Source organism: Xenopus laevis, chromosome 1S, assembly GCF_017654675.1.
Source record: "Xenopus laevis strain J_2021 chromosome 1S, Xenopus_laevis_v10.1, whole genome shotgun sequence".
NCBI lineage: Eukaryota > Metazoa > Chordata > Amphibia > Anura > Pipidae > Xenopus > Xenopus laevis.
In genome coordinates, this window is record NC_054372.1 from 163,602,947 (window position 1) to 163,624,640 (window position 21,694).

The 21,694-nt window shown below is 39.2% G+C and overlaps 1 protein-coding gene across 4 annotated transcripts; it reads left to right on the forward strand.

The window, feature by feature from the left end:
* Nucleotides 1–221: 221 nt before the first annotated feature.
* On the forward strand, nt 222–21,474 carry nudt12.S (nudix hydrolase 12 S homeolog). 4 transcript variants are annotated; one of them, XM_041580447.1, is made up of 7 exons: nt 222–321; nt 4,588–4,782; nt 8,385–8,974; nt 13,314–13,481; nt 15,724–15,837; nt 16,734–16,933; nt 21,088–21,474. In XM_041580447.1, the coding sequence occupies exons 2-7, from the start codon at nt 4,589–4,591 to the stop codon at nt 21,196–21,198; spliced, it is 1,377 nt and encodes a 458-aa protein (XP_041436381.1). In that variant the 5' UTR covers nt 222–321; nt 4,588; the 3' UTR covers nt 21,199–21,474. The 4 variants fall into 4 exon arrangements, with proteins under 4 accessions (XP_041436381.1, XP_041436382.1, XP_018099823.1 ...); XM_041580448.1 differs by lacking the exon at nt 222–321 and adding an exon at nt 338–428; XM_018244334.2 differs by lacking the exon at nt 222–321 and adding an exon at nt 3,622–3,740.
* The last annotated feature ends 220 nt before the right edge of the window (nt 21,475–21,694 follow it).

A 21,694-nucleotide genomic window follows, 5' to 3' on the forward strand; every position in this document is an offset into this window, starting at 1 on the left:
CCCATTAAATAGTGAATTTCTATGGCATCATACAGCAGCCCCTCTGGCATTTGCCAGAACCCACAGATTGCCAGTCCGGGCCTGGATGTGAGGCCCACAGCCCACTTTTAGGGCTCCCAAACTTCCCACTCCAGTAAATGCTAGAGCTGCAATCTGATCCTATCTCACACCGCTTTGTGTCTGCTGTGATTTATCCTGAGGGTGCAGCTTTTAGAGATGATACGGTAGCAGGAAATAGCTGTGTTCCCAGGGAGCCATTCGCTCTTGCCCATATGAAGTCAAGCTGTGCGAGGCTTTGCCAGTAACTCCTCATTTTCGCAGGTACTTCTTCTATAGAGATTCTCACAGGGCTCGGGTTATGAGTGGACGTGTGTCACTCAGCTTGGGGCATGTCAAGTCATCCGCCTTAGCAGAGAACAGTCATCATTGTAAATCATTTCTGTTTGTAATTAACCCTGAAGACTAAGGGGATCTTGATCTTTTTCTTAACCTTGGCTCCCCAGATGCTGCTGAACTACTGCTCCCAGCCAAGCTTTTACCATTAATTCTATGGGGAGGTTTGCTAGAAATTGTAGTTCAGCAACATATGGGGGTCTCAAGGTTACAGGTAGGGTTGCCACCTTTTCAGGAAAAAAATAGCCTTCCTATATATTTATCTTTATTAATAACATTGGGATTGACAATCATTTTTACCAGCCAGGTGGCAACCCAAGTTACAGGAGAACAAAACCTCCACCCCTAATTTTTAACTGATTGCCCCCTGTAGAGGTCACCTGCCTCCCCCCCTCCCCAAGCCAACTGAAAATCCCCCTTGTAGAGAGGGATATTCTGAGACAGTTTGCAATTGGTTTTCATTTTTTATTTGTGGTTTTTGTTATTTAGCCTTTTATTCAGCAGCTCTCCAGTTTGCAATATCAGCAGTCTGGTTGCTAGTGTCCAAATTACCCTAGCAACCATGCATTGATATGAATAAGAGTCTGAAATATAAATAGGCGAGGGTCTGAAAAGAAAGATAAGTAATAAATAGAAGCAATAACAATAAATTTGTAGTCTTACAGAGAGCATTTGTTTTGGGGTTTTTTTTGTGAGGTCAGTGACCCCCCATTTGAAAGCTGGAAAGCGTCAAAAGTAAAAGGCAAAAAAAAACTGTGAAAAAGTTAAAAATAAAGGCCATTTTGAAAAGTTGTTTACAATTACAGGTATGGGAACTGTTATGTGGAATTCTCGGGACCTGAGGCATTCTGGATAACGGATCTTTGTGTAAGGATCTCCATGCCTTATGTCTACTAGAAAATCCTGTAAACATGAAATAAATCAAATAGGCTGGTTTTGCTTTAAAAAAGGATGAATTATATCCTTGTTTGGAGCAAGTACAGAGTACCGTTTTATTATTACAGAGAAAAAAGGAAATAATTTTTTAAAATTTGGATTATTTGGATAAAAGGGACTTTATGGGAGATGGCCTTTCCATAATTCAGAGTTTTCTGGATAACAGGTTTCCAGATAACAGATCCCATACCTGTAGTATGTTCTATAGCATACTAAAAGTTAATTGTAGGTGATCAACAGATCTGAAAGGACTGTTATTCCTACTGCTGCCTCCTATGTCCCCTGCGTGATAGTGTTTAATGGCCTCCTGCTTGCTATTACATCATCAACTGCTTTGGTTAACTATTCTTTTCCTCTGTTTGAAATTTTATTTGTATATTATTATTATTATTATTATAAACCTGACATACATGTATTTGACTCACAGAAGAGTATGGGGTTCAAGTCAGATGATGAAACCTGTTGAGGGAGGAGACCATAGCAAAGTGACAGAATGGCCTTGGTTCTATATGTACAATCTGACTGTCACACTACTTGTACTTGTCAGGGCTCACAGTCACTACTGATATTCTAGAAATCTTAAAGCCCATATAAACTGTCATTGTGTTTCCCAGATCATCATCCCTTTATCGGCACACGATCCTCTGGAAGGGCAGGATTAGATAAGGCACCAAGACACATTTGTTATGGTGATTTAGTAAGGATTATGTTATGCAAGGTGCTTTAATCTCCGTGATTTTACTAAGGGCCTTTACACATGGCGTTTGTTCCTGTGCCCCCGGAGGTTAATCCTTCATGCGATTTAAAACTGAGGAACACAGGAACGGACCCATGCCTCCTGATTAGGCTGTACTCATTGAGGCACACGTAAGTGAATGCCGGTGGAATGCAATTAGCAAGAGTAGTTTGGAGCAGGAGTAGTCTCCCCGTTACCACTTACACATGCCAGTGTGATCTTTGACAAGTTTAACACTGATCAAAAACCTATTCAAAGTTTTTGATCAATTATTGTTCCGTTCCTTAGTGCTCTTGTGTTTGCTCCTGGGACTGATTTAAATGTGCCCTACTTTCTCTCATTTCTAAACTAAAGTGCAAAGCCACAATGCACATTTTTCTACAGGCTTAAACTATGTCCACAAAGGTATTTGGGCCAAGTTCTGGTTAAATGAACTGGCTTGAATTAACACCTTCCTGGAGGAGCAGTTCCCTTAGGGTTCATACAGGCCTGTAAAAGAAGGCTAGCTTGAACATTGTTGCTATAGGTTTGAGCTCACTGCACTGCTGGGAACTACTAAATAAAGGTGGTTTGCATCAAGCTGTGTTCAAGCTGTGTTCATCCATTTCCAGCAGTGGAGTGAGTACAAATACATAGCAATAAATGGAATCTGCGCCGATTCTAAGCTAATAGCCGCCTGAGGCTGCTGCAATGCCCCCCCCCGCCGCCATTAGTGCAGGAACACTAATGCGGAGAGCGCAATTGCGCTCTCTCGCATTAGTAAAAACGGAAATTCGGCTCTTAAAAAAGGTACCAGGAGCAGCTTTTTGCCGCCCCTGGAAACCTCTCCGGCGTTGCCGCCTGAGGCGAGTTTCCCAACTCGCCTCATTGGCGGAGTGCCCCTGAATGGACTGCATATACTCCTCGCAATGTAACGCATTAAAGAGCCACCACAAGGGAACACGCCAGTAAATGCTTGTCTGTAAGAGCCCTTAGGGTCCTTACACGCTGGTGTTTTGAGCTGCGCTCACCTGCGTTCCGGTTTCATGCATTCAGCCGCAGGGGAGCGCAGGAGTAAACACACGCCATTACTGTCAAGGGGGCTGTACTCACACAGATGCATGTAAGCGACGAACGCAGGTTGAGACGCGGTATGTTACCTGCATTCCAGTTTCATGCGTTCAGCCGCAGGGGAGCACAGCTCAAAACGCTTGTGTGTAAGGGCCCTTAGTGTGATTCACCTTCCTCCTACAAACAACTGAATTGTGAATTGCACTTGACTCTGATTCTGTGCAATACCCAGAATGGGTACAGGCACACAAAAGACTGTCATCCCAACTTGGGCACAATTTGCCAATACAGACTCTGATTCCTGCCCACATTGTTAAATACATGTGCAAGTTCAAACTCACTGTTATGCAGATGGTTTTTTCATGCTGACATTCCGGGGGGAAACAAATTGCCACACGATAAGGATGACTGCGCTCTGGGGGATTGGTTTAGTAAGCCTTTCGATCTCAGTGTACACCCCCACCTCAGGTGTAAAATTAGTCAAATCAATCTGGAATTACTGAGAGAATCAGCCGACAAATGGGCTTTTATTGCCACAACATGTTTCGGGGCCTTGGGCCCGAAATATGTTGCGGCAATAAAAGCACATTTAGCAACAAGCACTGGTTGTCGGCTGATTCTCTCAGTAATTCCAGATTGATTTGATTCTGGGGGGAAAATACTGCATTTTAGATAAAAGGAAAGTGGCATTTTACATGCATTTTTGTGTTTAGTGCTGCTCGATGGAATCTTTTTACTATATCTGAATGTTTGTTCGCATGATGAAGACAACATATGGTGGCTAACAGAAAAATGTTTGCAATTTGTTTTCGAATCTGTTACAGGTATGGGATCCGTTATCCAGAAGCCCATTATCTAGCCCCCAATTACGGAAAAGTTGTCTCCCATAGACTCCATTATAATCCAATAATCCAAATTTGTAAGAATTGTTTGATTTTTCAAGAGTACCTTGTACTTGATCCAAGATATAAATAAGCCTTATTCCAAGCAAAACCAGCTAATTGGGTTCATTGATTTTCTCACAGACTTAAGGTATGAAGAGCCAAATTATGAAAAGATCCATTATTCAGAAAAACCCACGTCCCCCACATTCTGGATAACAGGTCCCATACCTGTATTAGTTTTATAAGTTTCCCAGCTACCATTGATAATGGTGGTAGGGTTTAAGTTCTTGTTTTCCAGCCTGCACCCTGACTTGGTGAATAAACGTGTACCAACGTCACAATGAGAACTAGATTTTGGTAATACGGCAGGTTTCACACTTACGTTATCTTCTTATGATCGTAGCAAATTATTAAAATAGTGCATACATGTCATTATGGGTGCATTTACATGCAGCAGAGAAAGGGTTAAGTCAGCAAAGCACTATGTATTATTTTGGAGCTATACAAACACCGTCCATGTTCCTTTGTATTGTACTGATGAAAGGGATTTCTATGTACATTTAGTGAATTAAATTGAATGTTTTTCAGAATGCAGAATCCAAGAAAGGAAATGATTTCTCAGCTCCATAACCTTTGTGCACTGGGTGATAGGACAAAGCTGCACCCTCTTCTCAGCCATTCATCTTCAGTCATTAATGAAACAAGTGAACATGGATGGAGTGCTCTTATGTTTGCTGCTCGAAACGGACACTTTGATGTTGTAAATGTACTGCTGGAGAAAGGGTAAATAAATGTACGTCTTTTACTGTCCTGTTTGCTTAGACTGGACACATTGGGGGAGGAGACACAGACTAAGTCAATTATTTTCAGCCAGCGAACCAAAGAATCCCTGAATTGATCAAACATTTAAAAATGGTTTGAGATTCCCTCTAAAAATCAAAGAAAAATAGTTAAAAGTACAGCATCATTTATTAGGACACAGACAAAAATATCCTTATTTTATGAACTAGGCAATTTTTCTCTATGTCCTAATGAATGATGTTCTTTTAACTATCTTTCTTTGATTCATTTTTTCGAGAGTCGTACCATTTTTCTGTTTTTGAGCTTGCATCACACACCCTTAGACTGTGATACTTTCCCCCCATATTTATTTACTTTTTGGGGTTTGCTTAATTTTTGGTGTGGTTATTTTATTTTTCACTCATTTTGGGATCCTGCTCAGTCTATTCTTGCTGCTAACTAATCCCTAATCCATTGGTTTGCTAGAAAAACTTCAGCCATATTAAGGGCACACAAATGTAAGCATTTAAAGCATTTAATATTCCCTCCGAACAGACATGCAAGAAAGTGCACCTTAGTAATCATGAATATCTGCCTGGGGAAATGGCTGTGCTTTGCACCTCGAATCAGTTGATGCAGACCTGGTCTTACTGCCTGCTGTATGGACGGATAGGGACGAGAGATGCCTTTGTGACTCTCATCCCTCATGAATATAGCTCTGTGCTCCAAATTATAGGTCAGTGACCTGTGCTGCTCTTTTTTGCACTTTGAACACTGCCTTCTAATAAATAAATGATCCATAAGGCTAGTGGCACTCATGGCTGATTCTCAGCTCCGAATCAGGCCCTACACTGTGGGGCAAATTTACTAAAGGGCGAAGTGACTAACGCTGGCTAAAATTCGCCAGTGTGAAGTCATTTTGGAAACTACTAACGGGTGCAGTTGTAACGTTACTTCTTGCGCCAGACTTGCCTTCACCACCTAAGACCAGGCGAAGTGCAATAGAGTAGATAGGACTTCCTGAAAAATTATTTTAAAATAAAAAAAAAACGCTAGCGTCTTTTCCTTTTTTCAGGGTGATAGGCTGCAAAAGAACGTAAATTTTTTTTGGGGTAACTGGCTTCCCCCCTACATTTCCTAACATATAGCACATAAACTGTATACCGGTACTGGGCTCATGTGTAGGGCATTATAACACTCTGCTTGCCGATTTAACGCTAGCGCAACTTTGCCAGCGTTCGGCGCCCTGCACGCAACTTCGCACGTTAGTGAATTAGCGTTGTCTGAGCGAATTTTCACCTGCGAAGTGGGGCGATGTGAGCGAAGTCGTCACTGGCGAATTTCCAGAGGTTAGTGAATTTGCCTGTTGTCTATGCTCGTTCCAACATGTGGTTCCGGGTACAAGCATGGAAGGAGGCTAATGCTCAGCTTGTGTTTTTTCACAGGCCGAAAAATCAGAGCGATTTGGCATTAGTCTAAGGCAGCATTGGACTGGCCAGGATACCAGAAAAACCCTAGTGGGCCCAGGTGTCATTGGGCTCCCCTACTCACTCTATTATTTGCCTTGGCTTTACTAATAGCTTGGCCCTTCCAAATTTCTACGTGAGAACATAGAGGAGAAATGGACAGAAAGATAGATAATAGTGCACCGTGTCGGACTGGGATGCCAGGGGCCCACCTTAGACTGTATCTAACCTTTTTTATATCTACTTACTATATTCTTCCATTAATATTATTTTTCCCCATAAAGAAATTGGGAATTACCATGAAATAGGCCAAATGTTTAGAAGGCAAAGGGCCCACTGACAACTGGGCCAGTCCGACACTGATAGTGTTTAAGTGGAAACAAGTAAGAGAAAAAAAAAGTGACCCTGAAGGAAGATGAAAAATAGTTTGGAGATTGGATCTGTAGTCAAAAGTGTCAGGTAGCAATGTTCTCTGTGGTTTGAGCAATCAGACCAATCATGTGCAGGTATGGGATCTAGTATATGAAAACCCATAATGCATAAATCTCTATACTACATGACCTCCATTTCCCAGAAGAAAGCAAATAATTCTTATTTTTCACTAATTCCTTCACAGTTGCTCTGTTTTGTATAAAGCTATATAAATGCTGCACTAATATCTGTAACTAGTTTACTGTAAGTACCTTGGCTGCTTAAAGTATATCAGACTAGTATTATGCTGGTTTGTATTTATTTCTTTCCTGTTGTATCACTATAAGGCCGCATGCATAGCTCCTCAGGATTCTTGCAATTGATGTCCAGTAAAGCAAACCTGCATGTTATGTGATTATAATGCAAAAAAAAATTGTATCCAAAGTTTAAAGAAAAGTTAATGGGAAAAAAGCTAATGATAAATTTTCATTGTGAGTTTATGGAGCTGAGTATGTGATGCTATAGAGATAAATGGGCATGTGTATGTAGAACAGGCTGATTGGATTATAAACGGTGAGTTCTGATGTAATTTCTGTCACATGACTCACTGAAACTTGTGTATTATAATAAATAAAGTACCCCCAGTTGCAAAATATGAGGACATTAGAAGTTACCTCGGAGTTCCATGACCTTCGGCCTCGTGTTTTTATATGGTCATGAAACTCCTCGGTAACTTATAATATCCTTATATTTTAAAAGAGGGGGTACTTTATTCACTATATATTACACAGTACACTAACATCATGCTACGGTTCTTAGAGGAGACATATTGTGTAAAAACAAAAATCTGCCAGTGCATTATACTCTTTTATATAAAGAAGGAATGTGCTTTAACTGAAGTCTGTATTTGCCCTTGTTAGAGCAGGGCTTTGATTGGTTATCCCCTTCTACTGTGCTTCTGGCAGAGACAGTCAGGATATGCCCACCCAACATTTGAAACAGTAGCAGGACCGTAGCAGAACTATAGGGAGCGTCAATAAAGGGGCCACTTTTAAAGGAGAAGGAAAGCTACGGAGGCATTTTATTGCCAATAGATTAGCTGCAATAGTGCAAGCTAGAATGCTATATTTATTCTGTAGAATGTTTTACCATACCTGAGTAAAAAGCTCTAGAAACTCTCTGTTTGTTTAGGATAGGAGCTGCAGTATTAACATGGTGTGACATCACTTCCTGCCTGAGTCTCTCCCTGCTCTGGGCTCAGATTACAGTAGAAAAGGGAGGGGGTGGGGAAGAGGAGCAAACTGAGCATGCTCTTGCCCAGGGCAATGAGGTTTAAGCTGAAGGCAGGAAGTCTGATACAGAAGCCCATGAGTACACAACAGAAGGAAAGAAATGCAGTGTTTCTTTTGACATAGGACTCAGAGCAGCATTACTTTGGGGGTTTACTGGTATATTTAGATGGACCTTTCTGATAAGGCTTACTTAGTTTTAACCTTTCCTTCTCCTTTAAAGATTATATTAATCATTAGCCCAAAGTAAAACCAGCACCATATATTATTCATTATTGCCTACAATATTGGGTGAGTTTATACCAATCCTGTTTGTCTCCTTTATTATGAGCTAGGTGCATACCTGTCGATCTTAACTAGGAATAAAATATGTATTAAATCAGAAGTTCATATGAGTAGACCAAGAACATGTATCGATAGATGTGTTATTTCCCTCCAGGTGTGACAGAACACTGGTTAATAAGTCAAACCAGACTGCTTTGGATATTGCCAAGTTTTGGGGTCACAAACACATTGCTGACTTACTGACTCATACAAAAGGAGGATCAAAACCCCATTTTTTATTAAACGCTAAAGAAGAACACGAGAATTATTTCAGTAGTACAATTCTGGACAAAAGAAGTGATAAGAGGACAGATATGAATTGGTTAAAATCCAAGCAAACTCAGGCCAGCACTGTTTATATCCTGTTTTCCAACCTAAATCCACTAGTTCATTTAGTTGGGGGCAGAGATACTCCAGAAGATCCAGAAATCAAGCTTTGCAGACTTCAGTCGGAGGAAATGAAGGAATACCTGTTAAGGCCTGAAGATGTTACTCTGATATTTCTTGGTGTTGAAAAACACTCGAAAACAATTCATTCCTCAGAACCCAAAAGAGATTCTGGTGGGGAGGATGATGGACTGGTAGCATGGTTTGGACTGAATTCAAACAATGGATCTTCTGAACCATTTGAAAAGAAACTCCAAGGCTGCTATTTTCTCCGCCCCCCAAAGACTGCTTTTTTGCAACTGAGCCCTAAAGAAGCAGGTGAGAAAGAGCTATAATAACTCGTTGTCCTTAAGAAAGGTTAAAACTAAGTAAGCCTTATCAGAAAGGTCCACCTAAATAAACCTGTAAACCCTCAAAGTAGTGCTGTTCTGAGTCCTCTGTCAAAAGAAACACTGCATTTCTTTCCTTCTATTGTGTACTCACGGGCTTCTGTATCAGACTTCCTGCCTTCAACGTAAACCTCCCTGCCCCGGGCATGAGCATGCTCAGTTTGTTCCTCTTCCCCCCCCCTCCCTTCTCTGCTGTAATCTGAGCCCAGAGCTATGAGTGAGCAGGAAGAGACTCAGGCAGGAAGTGATGTCACACCAAGTTAATACTGCAGCTGCTATCCTAAACAAACAGAGCTTCTAGAGCTTTTTACTCAGGTATGTTAAAACATTCTACAGAATAAATATAGCATTCTAGCTTGAATCTATCGGCAATAAAATGCCTCTGTAGCTTTCCTTCTCCTTTAATCTTGGTTTCCAAGACCATTTACCAATAATGTTTTAATTTCTGAATCCTCTACAGTTGTGTTTATTTTTTCCTGCCTCGTTGACAGGTGTCATTAGTATCAAGAATGCCATTTGCTACCCTGTTTCTCTAACCGTGACACCAATAACTTCATGTCATACCCTCTGGGTGATAGGTAACACCCAGACTCCTGTTAATTGATTAGAAAGGTCTATGGGAAGTGATGAAGCCTGTGACCAGCAAATCAGAAATCAGTGGCTTTTTATGCAAAACTGCAGGTTACATCTGCAATATTTTCATATTAAAAAAAACATGAAAAATACATTTAAATTTAGCTCTTTTTTTCGATATACAGAGAAAATTGTAAAACATTATAACATACTGGCTGTGAGAAATGAAAGGGTTTTTTTTTATCTGGTTCTTTTGTATATTTACATCTGATGGCCAACCAAACCAAAGTCAATTTATCACACTCATTCCTATTACATTCAGAGGGTCCATTAAATTAGATTGTAGTTATTTAGATAGCATCACAAAAATATGCAGTGACTTACAAGGTGTACAAACAGAGGGTGTAGCTGTATATTAAATGTTGAGAATTAACACTAGGTGACAGGAGTCTCCAAACACTGTTGGAATGAGATTCCATCCAGAAGAGTTTATAATCTATTGGGAAGAGGAAAACAAAATGGGGAGGGGAAGAAGTCAAAGTGTGTTCCTGTAGAGAAAGACTAGCATAAGGCTTCCTCTAGAAAGTACATACATGCTTCATTTACAATCTTTCCCATGACCATTCGTCATACAAATGCTCTTTTGTCCTCTCTACTGAATCGTCAGATATGCAGGTAAAAAAAGAATTCAGCATTAAAGGACATATAAAGCCTACATTTTCCAACCATGTATATAAGTTGGTCACATCTCTTACTCCCAAATGGCATTATTTGTACTGCACATATCCTCCTCCATTTTCCAGCACCATCACATTTTCCTAAAACAAATAGCAGCTTTCTCCCGGGGGCCATTTTCCCTCTGACACATCATCAGTGCATTTATATCTGCAAACAGCACATATGCAATGTAAAGTTCATGCAATTAAAGAATGCAGGCTAACACAGGCAGAATTTACTATGATGGCAAGTCCTGCTTGGATTGAGCACTGTAATGGTTACTCTGAGCTCAGAAGAGGGGGTTAGGATTTAAAAATAGGATCAGACTGCTAGAGCAGAGTTTCTATTGGAACTAGAAATCAAATCTCTTCATTGGCTGCTGCACTGGAGGGTGTGTTTAGTAATCTGAGCTGAGACAAACTGATCATGCTCATGAGCCAACAGCCAAAGAAAATTGCCGAAGGAGGGGGGTCGAGTGCATACCTCCCAACTGTCCCTTTTTCGGAGGGACAGTCCCTCTTTTGACAGCTCAACCCACAGTCCCTCATTTTTACTGGAAAGTCCCTCTTTTCTCTGCACTGAACAGCCATAAAAAGAAACAAAGTTTCTCACTTAATTGGCTTTTAGCAGAGAGCCCAGAACAGATAACAGGTGTAAATAACATACTTTGTAATAATTTTGAGACACAAAAACACAGTTTAGATAAGAAGAAATATTTTCAAACTTTCATAACCTGCCAAATTTTGTAAAACAAACATGGTATTTAGGGGGTGTGGCCACAGAAAGTGGTGTGGTCAAAAAATTGCTGCGCTACGCGCTGAAAAAATTTTTTGTCCCTCTTTTTACTTCCAAAATGTTGGGAGGTATGCGAGTGGGTTAAAGGAGCAAAAGGAATCCTAAGTGATTAAGGGGATGCTGCAGCCTTAGTAACCTTTGAGCAACCAAAGTGGCAGGTAGAGATTTCAAAGAGGCTGTTAAAGTGGGCAATCAAAATGTTTAGTCCTGCAAGATTGACGGGACGATATCCAAGGTTTTTTTCGCAACATCGGTTGTCGTCTCCCACCGCACACGCACCTATTATCATACGAAAGATTTTTCATACAATAATATTTGTACATCTATAGCCACCTTAAAAACCAGTAGCATTAAAAAAAATTTTTTTTAAAAAATTAGTTTTTACTTAACGAAAAAAAACCCACCAAGGCAGTTTTAACTTTAAATGCGCAAAGTCTCTGTTAAGAAATTACTTACCGATTCTCTGCTTGCGATCTTCAGAAACGGTGTCAGGGCGACGATCCATCTTGCAACACTCGATTTCTCCTCCTTGGCTATCTCCCATAGAAGGCAGGGAGGAAAAATCGAGCACCGCACAATGGATACTTTTTAATTTTGTTACTGATCTTTTAAGTAAAAGATTTGCAAAGTAAAATCCTTGTTTCTATATTTTTATCTATCTATATACTGTATATTTAACACAGGAATTCAAAATACCTGAATAAATGCCACTATGACTTCAAAAAAACAGACCCACCAGCATATTTTTTTTTTTTAACACAAATGCTTTATTGTCACATCCACAAAAGCATCACATACAACATATGCAATATAACTGTGGAATGGCACATACAATGACCTGCACTGAAATATTGCTACGCATTGTGAACAATAAACAGAAAACAGTAAATCTCTCATAACTGTGTCTCCTCAATATGAATGTCGTCTCCATAGGTTGTCTAAAATTGACTGGGTAGCCGCATTAAAAGAAAAAGAAAAACAAAACATAAAGGGGGGTAGAAAAGGAAAAAGGGGGGGCAATAGGAGCAGGGAGGGCCTAGGGTGCATCTGCCTAATTGGATTTAGCAATATATTGCTGCCACGGCAGCCAAATTTTGTTATGCAGTTCCCGTTTATCCTCCAGAGTAGCAACCCACCAGCATATTTTCAAGACAGTTTTTATGCAGAAAAGAGAACCTGTCATTCATTGCAGCACCTGAGCTTTAGAAACATTCAGTTAATATTACAGCAATTGTGGGACTTTTTTTACTCCAGTTAATTGGAAGCTTTTGGACTTCCAATTAAGCTGCAGTAGATTTCTAATTGTAATGTTTTCATAGGTATAATTGGTTCTTGTGTAATTGTGATTCAGAATGTTTAAAATGATATCTTCTAGAATTCCTTTCTTTTGGAAACAGTTGCATTGGAATACATGGCACCTAGATTTCTCCCCTGAAAATCATTTCACTGTAATCATATTAAACTCACAGAAATCTAAAGTGGGAGAGAATGACTGCACTAAGGCAACCTTCCCTGTAGTTTTTAATTTATAAACATGTGAAAGTGTGTGTTTCAGTATATACAAGAGTTACTTGAATCATTGAATCAGTCTTTTCACAGTTTTGCTTAATTTTTGTTGAGAAACCATATGGATTTGCCTGAAATGAAGGACAATTGCAGAAGATTATGGTCCTGTGTTTCTGTAGAAAAGTCACTGCTACAAAACCCTTGCAGCAGTGGCCTTTAAAGAAATATTCTGTCTAAAATGCTTTGGTTAGTAACTTAAAGAGATACTGACACCTGAAATTAAACTTTTTTTTACATCTATTATAATACTGGCTTTGCAAGCTACTTCTAACTTTGCCATAAAGTATTTGCATGATGCTTTTACATTACCTGTCTGATCCCCCATGTTCCTGTATGAGGGGGCTGCCATATTTGTGCAGCAGGAGTCCGTTAGCATTAGAAACTGTAACTAACAGGCTGAGATGGGACAGTCAGGTTGGCAAAGAGTGTCAGAGTGTCAGTGAGTCAGGCTTAGGAACTTCAACTAACAATTATATACAAAAACAAACCTCTCGGCAAAAAATGATCAACATGACCTATAGGTAACATTTAATGTACATTCATATGCTAAAATTAATTTTTTAGTGTCAGTATCACTTTAAGTATACTTATCTGTATGATATCTTATATATGTTAAGGTATATTAGCCCAAGCAAGATCCGTTCTGGCATGGCACAACCGTTACAAATTCTGCCCAACTTGCGGCAGTGCAACAATCATTGAAGAAGGTGGCTACAAGAGAACCTGCTTAAAGAGTGGATGTCCTAGTCTGCAAGGGATCCACAATACATCATATCCAAGAGTCGGTAAGACCATCATTTATAAACGTGTTTGTACTTATGGGAGCATCCGATTTCCTCGGCCTGCGGTTTTTGCGCATATACGGATCCACTGCTTACAAGTAAATTAGAGGGCCTGATAGACAAATAGCAGGGGACCTTTTCCCCATAAATAGGATCAGTGCCACCCCTTCAGACTAGAAGAAAAGAACTTTCGTTTGAAGCAACGTAGGGGGTTCTTCACAGTCAGGACAGTGAGGTTGTGGAATGCACTGCCGGGTGATGTTGTGATGGCTGATTCAGTTAATGCCTTTAAGAATGGCTTGGATGATTTCTTGGACAGACATAATATTCAAAGCTATTGTGATACTAAATTCTATAGTTAGTGTATGAGTATATATAGTTTATGTGAAGGTATAGAGTGGTGTGTGTATGGATGCTGGGTTTCATTTGGAGGGTTTGAACTTGATGGACTTTTGTATTTTTTCAACCCAATTTAACTATGTAACTATGCTTCTTCACGTAGTATCATTGAGAGGTGGAGTTACACTGAGTGGATTTTCCCATTTACACTCCAGAATTTGCTCAGGGTAACTCTACATAGTCCGACATTGTGCCTGTCAATGGGGCTACATGAAGAAGCAGGTGACGGTGGATCCACTTTCCTGTGTCTACATACAAAACACAGGCTGATGAAAGTGGATGATCTGCTCAGTGTCACAACAGTTACACCAGTGTATGGAGCAGCACAGAAGAGCCAGCTCCTCAGCCTTGTAGTAGATAAAGTAGAAAAGGACACACGTTTGAAGACTGCCAATTACAGATTCTAGACCGGGAGAGCGACTGATTTAAAAGAGGTGTTAAAGAAGCCATAGATGTAAAAAATTAAATACCACGTTTGAATAGAGGAGGGGGGGTGACATCTGTTGTCTGCCACATGCAATGCTGTTTTGGCACCTCTTGCTGGAAGGTTTAATAACACATCAAAGCTCCAATCTTGCTAATACAATCAACACCTAATTTAATGACATTATTGTGGGTTATGATAAACAGATTATGCTGATTGGAGCAACATTCCAGAAGATATATATATTCTCGAAGGACGATTTACAAGTTATTCTGAATTGAGAAAACCAGTTGGTTGACTGGTGAAACGTCTTCAAGGAAAAATAACAGCAAGTCCAGTTGATTTGACTTATTTCTATAGATACACCATGACCTGGATGAATGAGAATCTTCACAAACACTAAAAAGTAACGGTAACAGTTTTTTTTGTCTTTTAGGGTCAGCGACCCTAATTAAACCAGGAAAGAGTCAGAAGAAGATGGCAAATCATTTTTCAAACAATAAAAAATAAATAATGGCAACCAATTGAAAAGTTGCTTAGAATTGGCCTTTCTATAACATACTAAAAGTTAACTTAAAGTTGAATCACCCCTTTAAAATCATGTCATCAACTAAATATTTAAGGGGCATATTTATCAAGGGTCGAAGGTTCTAGGAGGTCCCCCATAGGCTAAAACAGGCAGGTTTTAGATGGCCAATGGTCGAAGTCGAATTCTTAAAGAGACAGTACATAATGAATTTCGATATTCAAATTTTTGATTTTTTTTTTTAAATTCAAATCAAATTTGGACTATTCCCTAGTCGAAATACACAAAAATAGCTTGAAATTCGAGTCTTTTTCATTCGAAAAGTCACCTCGACCTTTGATAAATCTGCCCCTTAATAGTATATTAGTATTGACTGTTAGGGGCCGATTCATCAAGAGTCGAATATCGAGGGTTAATTAACCCTCGATATTCGACTGGGAACTAAAATCGTTCGACTTCGAATATCGAAGTCGAACGATTTTGCGCAAATCCTGCGATCGATCGATCGAAGGATTTTTCGTTCGATCGAACGATTAAATCCTTCGAATCGAACGATTTGAAGGATTTTAATCCAACGATCGAAGGAAAATCCTTCGATCAAAAAATCACAGGCAAGCCTATGGGGACCTTCCCCATAGGCTAACATTGACTTCGGTAGGTTTTATCTACCGAAGTAGGTGGTCGAAGTATTTTTTAAAGAGACAGTACTTCGATTATCGAATGGTCGAATAGTCGAACGATTTTTACTTCGAATCGTTCGAATTCGATCGAATTCGATAGAATTTAACCAATTCGATGGTCGAAGTACCCAAAAAATACTAAGTTTTTTTAATTCGAATCCTTCACTCGAGCTTCATGAATCGGCCCCTTAGTGTTTCTCTTGTGTTTATGCTTAGATCCTGTTGTGATAATGTTGGTTATTCATCCTGATGGAAGCCATTGTCTGTTGGGAAGAAAGAAGAGATTTCCTGTGGGCATGTTCTCTTGTTTAGCAGGATTTATCGAACCTGGTAAGTTTGCTTTTTATTCATTTCAACTTTGTGCAACCAATACGGTTTGCAGAATGTACGTGTGTAACCAGTTCTGTCTTCAGCTTTCTGAATGCCACCTCGCTTTGTCTGCATTGCAAGAAAAAAACACTCTGTTCATATCGGTGGGCAGAAGGGGAGCTGCTCTCTGTGCTTTTAAAGGGGAACTATCGCAGAAAATTGAATACAAGCTTCAGCATACTGAAATAAGAAACTTTCTAAATACAATCACTTAACAATTCTGTACCATTTCGGATATAATCAAGTTTTTCTTCACTATTTCACTCTCGGCATCTGTTTCTCTTCATTCTCTCTTCATGTAGCAGGTTGGGTGCTATATATTCATTGACAGTTAGATCCAATATATCGTATAGGGGGCTCCTTTTGCCTAGAAGATGTATTGGAGCTCACTCTATTAAAAGCACCAGAAATCCTGTCTCTCTACATGCAGAATTTGGGCAAAAGGCAGTTATTTTGTTAGATTTTGTTTGTACTGGAGTCAATTATTTGAATGAGCTCTAATACATCTGCTAGGAAAGGACCCCCCCCCTATAAGATATATTGGATCTAACTGTCAATGACATAAACTTGATTATTTCAAAAAACAATGCAGAATTTTTAATTGATTGTGTTTAGAAAGTTTCTTTCAGTATGCTGAAGCTTACGATAGTTCCCTTTTAAATATACGTAATGTCTGCAGATGTTTAGCCAATAAGAGCAAGGTATGTTGATGGAGCCTTCCACTGTAGTATTTAAATATTGGTGGTGGCCACTGCATTGCTTGCCAGCTAAACCAAGAATATGTCCACAGTCTTGATTACCTTGTGACATTATACAGGCTTTACTCGATAGTTTTTAATTCTCTGCATTTTTTTCAGGAGAAACCATTGAAGATGCAGTTCGAAGAGAAGTTGAAGAGGAGAGTGGGGTTAAAGTTGGACATGTTCAGTATGTATCATGTCAGCCATGGCCCATGCCTTCATCCCTAATGATTGGCTGCTTGGCAGTTGCAATATCTACTGAAATTAAAGTTGACAAAGTGGAAATGGAAGATGCTCGTTGGTTCACCAGAGAACAGGTAGATATTTATTTACATTTAAACACATTACATGAGCAATGTAAACAGGGATGCACCGAATCCACTATTTTGGATTCGGGCAAACCCCTGAATCCTTTGCAAAAGATTTAGCCGAATACCGAACCAAATCCTAATTTGCATATGCAAATTAGGGATGGGAAGGGGGAAACCTTTCTTACTTCCTTGTTTTGTGACAAAAAGTCCCACAATTTCCCTCCCTGCAAATAAGGATTCGGTTAGACCGGGCAGAAGGATTCGGCCATATCCGAATCCTGCTGAAAAAAGCTGAATCCTGGCTGAATCCCGAACCTTTCTTATTGATCTGGCTTTGTTTTCAGGCCTCATTCTGCCAAACATGTATAATATAACATCCCTGATCTTTTGAAGAGTACCAAAAAGCATTAATAAACTGCTGTTACCTGGCCTGAAGGAATACACAGAGTCCCTGGAAGTAAGAAAAAAGCAGCAGCATAAGAAAAACAGAGCTCAGATTATTTGAAAATAAAAACAAAGTGAAAATAAAAAGTGAAACCCTGCCATTTAAAGGAGAAGGAAACCCTAAAAATGAATAGGACTAAAAATGCCATGTTTTATTTTGAGTTAGTACCTAAGCTCAGTAAGTGACAGCAGCACAGAGCATGTGCAGTGAATCAGCAGAAAAGAACATGGGGAGCTACTGGGGCAACATTGGAGACACAAATCTTTACTGCTAAAGGACTGTGGTTGCCTTGGGCTGGTACAGAAGCCCAAAACATAATGTAGAACATTTCTAGATATAATGTTGCAAAATCCGTGCGTATTTACTGGTGGTGCTCAATCTGGGAACCTTGCTGAAAAACTTGGTTTCCGTTATCCATTCACAAGTAGAGAATCAGATGGCACACACTTGGGCAATCATGCTAAATAATAGAGGTTTATTGAGATCTCCACACAACATTTCGGAGGTACAACCTCCTTTCTCAAGTGCTCTCAACATTTCTAGTCTACTTCTTTAGTTTAACTTTACTTGGTCTTTAATATAAGCTCCATCATATTGAAATAAGAAACTTTCTAAATACAGTCAATTAAAAATTCTGCATAAATTCTGAAATAATCATATTCCTCTCTCAGCATCTGTTTCTCTTTATTCTGTCTTCAACTTGGGTGTCAGATATTTATTGACAGTTACATCCAATATATCTTATAGGGGGGCTCCTTTTGCCTAGCAGATGTATTAGAGCTCACTTAAAAAACTGATTCCAGTACAAACAAAATCTAACAAAATAACTGCATAAATTCTGCATGTAGCGAGACATGATGCCTGGTGATTTTAAAAGAGTGAGCTCTAATACATCTTCTAGGCAAAAGGAGCCCCCATATAAGATATATTGGATCTAACTGTCAATGAATATCTGACATCCAACTCCTGCATGAAGAGAGAATGAAAAGAAACAGATGCTGAGAGAGGAATAGTGAAGATAAACTTGATTATTTCAGAATCAGTACAGAATTTCAATTGATTATTTTTAGAAAACTTCTTACTTCATTATGCTGAAGTTAGTACATTTTCATTTTTGTTATAATTCCTCTTTAACAATGATAATCGAACCGTCCCATCCACTGAACGATTTTCATCATTTCACAATGTAAATGTATAAACCTGTCCACTAAACTGTTGTTGTTGGAACTGTTACAGTTGTTTGCACCCCATCAATGTAAGTAGACGATTTTATCTGATCATCCTAAAATCAGTCATTTTACACGAAAAATCTGCCCATGTATGGCCTTCTTTAGTGCTGACACAATGTAGTAGTTCATAAAAGCCATTCAAAAGACATATATTCTGTAATCAGAAAGTTCTACCCCAATGCTGCTGAATGTATGCCGACAACTCTGCTTAAGAATGTGTCCTCCGTGTTCCCTTAATCATCTGGGATTTTCTCAGTTTGGCTGAGCAGTGGGCAAGGCTGCTTAGCAGATTTGTTGCACCACGGGCACCCACATTTCAGCTAATGGATTTCTGCCAGCAGACTGAGTATCAAAGGTGTTATAAACCCCATGAAATCTGATGAATGGCCAGAGCATGTTCTCTCATTTAGTACCTCCATCTGTACCATTTAGTTATGAAGCAGTAATGAATATAATCTAGACACCTTTTCCAAATCCACAGACTTTGGAGCATTAAATTCTTTCACGTGTAATTCAATTTTCTCTGCATATTTAGAGACCAGAGTGATGCACAGTGTGCTACTCCAAAGTCTGCATTTTTGTCTTGTAATCTTTTCATTGCTTCCTCTGTTTGAGGCTCAGGTTGTTTTGGATTCTTTGCCTTGCTTTATGATGCATTACTTTTTAACCATAAATCGTTTATATGGTTCATTGCCTTTAAAAATGCAAATCGTGTCACCGCATGAAAATGTTCTTTCTTTAAAGTAATAACCGCAAAATATGATCTTTAGCGCAAGAGAGAGAGACAAGATATGTGTTTTATTTAATAGAAGAGCAGCGTGTATTCAAGTCAATCTCCGTTCTCAGCTGTCATGTGAAGGAAAATGATTCCAAAACAAATGGAAAATAGACTATAAAACTATGTAATTGCAGAGCAAATCCTGAGCAAAGAAAAACGATGGTGTAGTTTAAGTTAGTGTATAAATATATGCCTAGCAGCCATGGGTCCTGAGTTCAGTTCTGACCAGGGCACTATCTGCAAGGAGATATAGGTTCCATACTGTCTGCATAGATTTCCTCCAACTACTCCAGTTCTCCCTCATCCCAAAAACACACAGGCAGGTTAATTGGCTTCTGATGAAATTGACCCATGTACAGCAAGTGTGATAGGTACCTCCACTTGGTCAGGGACTGGTGTGAATGATGAACTATCCCTGCAAAATGCTGGGTAAGCATGTTGGCGCTAGACAAATAAAAGATAATAAATAACACATTTATATTATTAAAGGGGAACTCCGGCTACCAAACCAAAATTTAATAAAGAGGCCCACATAACACAGAAACCCCTAATATACCCATCACAGTTACCTGTTTCTTCAAAAAGTATGAATAAATGCCATTTTCTATGCTGAAATCCAGCTGTAACAGTTCTTCTCTTTCTGCATCATTTGAAATCCTGGCAGGGAAGGAGGGACTAAAACACTGATGTTACAAATTGTAACAAACTTCTCCACAGCTTACAGACAGCATGCAGGAACTACATAACCCACAATGCATTGCACTGTGATGTTCCTTTCCTTATTGAAATCACATGTGCAGGGAATTGTGGGGTTTGGAGGATGCAGGCTAAGGACAGATGGCTGCTGATACAAAGTAACAGTAGTCAGCCAGCTCAGCAAAGTAGTCAGACAGATCAGCAGGAGGCTAGTCTTCGGGAACCAAACCATTAAAAATAATGAAAATTCTTCATATTTTTTAATTGATGTATATTGCAAAGCTTAAGTTATATTTTTGTGGAGTTCCCCTTTAATATGTACATACTGTATCTGATATTACTAGCTGTCAGGTGCAGTATTTGTTCACCTTTACATTTACTGTTTTTTCAGTTAATTTAGCTTTTTGTTCAGCAGCTCTCCAGTATGGTATTTCAGCAGCTGTCTGGTTGCTAGGATCTTACTTACCCTATCAACCAAGCAGTGGTTTGAACGAGAAACAGAAATATGAACAGGAGAGGGTCTGTAATCAAAAGTAACAAATAGCAATACAATTATAGCCTCACAGAGCAATGGTTTTTGGCTGCTGGGATCAGTGACCCCATCTGAAAGCTGGAAACGGTCAGAAGAGGAAAGGTAAAATAATTAAAAAACTTAATGTGCTAGAGGATACATTCGATGCTCATAAACATATCATTTATTGGGAGGGAGTGACTGCTTGCTGTATTTACCCTTCCTGGAAAAGTGCAGATATAGACGTTAGAATCATTAAATACATTTTCTGCACTGAAACTATTCTTGCCATTAATTTGTGGTGTTGAAAGAACCTGCAGCTAATAATTAATGAGAAGCATATTTGTTTATTTTCCTTCTAACCAATGTATAGGGGTTCTAATAGGAGCCCCAGTGTCCAGGCAAAGATAGAAATTGCAGCAAATAATACTAATAATGCATTAGGATTAATGTAATATAAATCATACATGATGATAACAATATCTGTTATTTGTGTTGCAGGTTGTCGATGCAGTGATCAAAGGAAACCATCACGCATTAACTGTACCGCCAAGGCAAGCCATTGCCCATCAGTTAATAAAGCACTGGATTGAAATGCATGCCAATCTCTAAGTCTTCAAATCTGTTTAATCTAAATAGACATTTTACATGTTTATTTAAAGAACTGAGAAATGCAGTTTCCATAGGAATGTATCATCATTGCACCTACAGGTTGAGAAACATGAACAGTATAATCAGTGCAATAAATACCAGCTGCCATCAAGCTATAAGCACGTAAGTAGTAAGTTTTCAGGCAGAATGAAACTTATTCAGAAACCTGGTATCCAGAAAGCTCTCAATCATAGGAAAGGCCATCTCCCATAGAGATAATAATAAAACGGTAACTTGTGCTTGATGGTAACTGTGCTGCATGAATCTATATGGGAGGCAAACAATCCTATTGGGTTAATTTAATGTTTAAATAATTAGAAGCAGGCTGTATTACTTATTTTTATACTTAATAAATAAACATATTATTAATTAATAACTTGTCTATTTATTTTGGGTACAGCCATTAAAAGCATGGCATGATTTAAAGCAACTAAAGTTGATGCAAGGCACTCTGGTA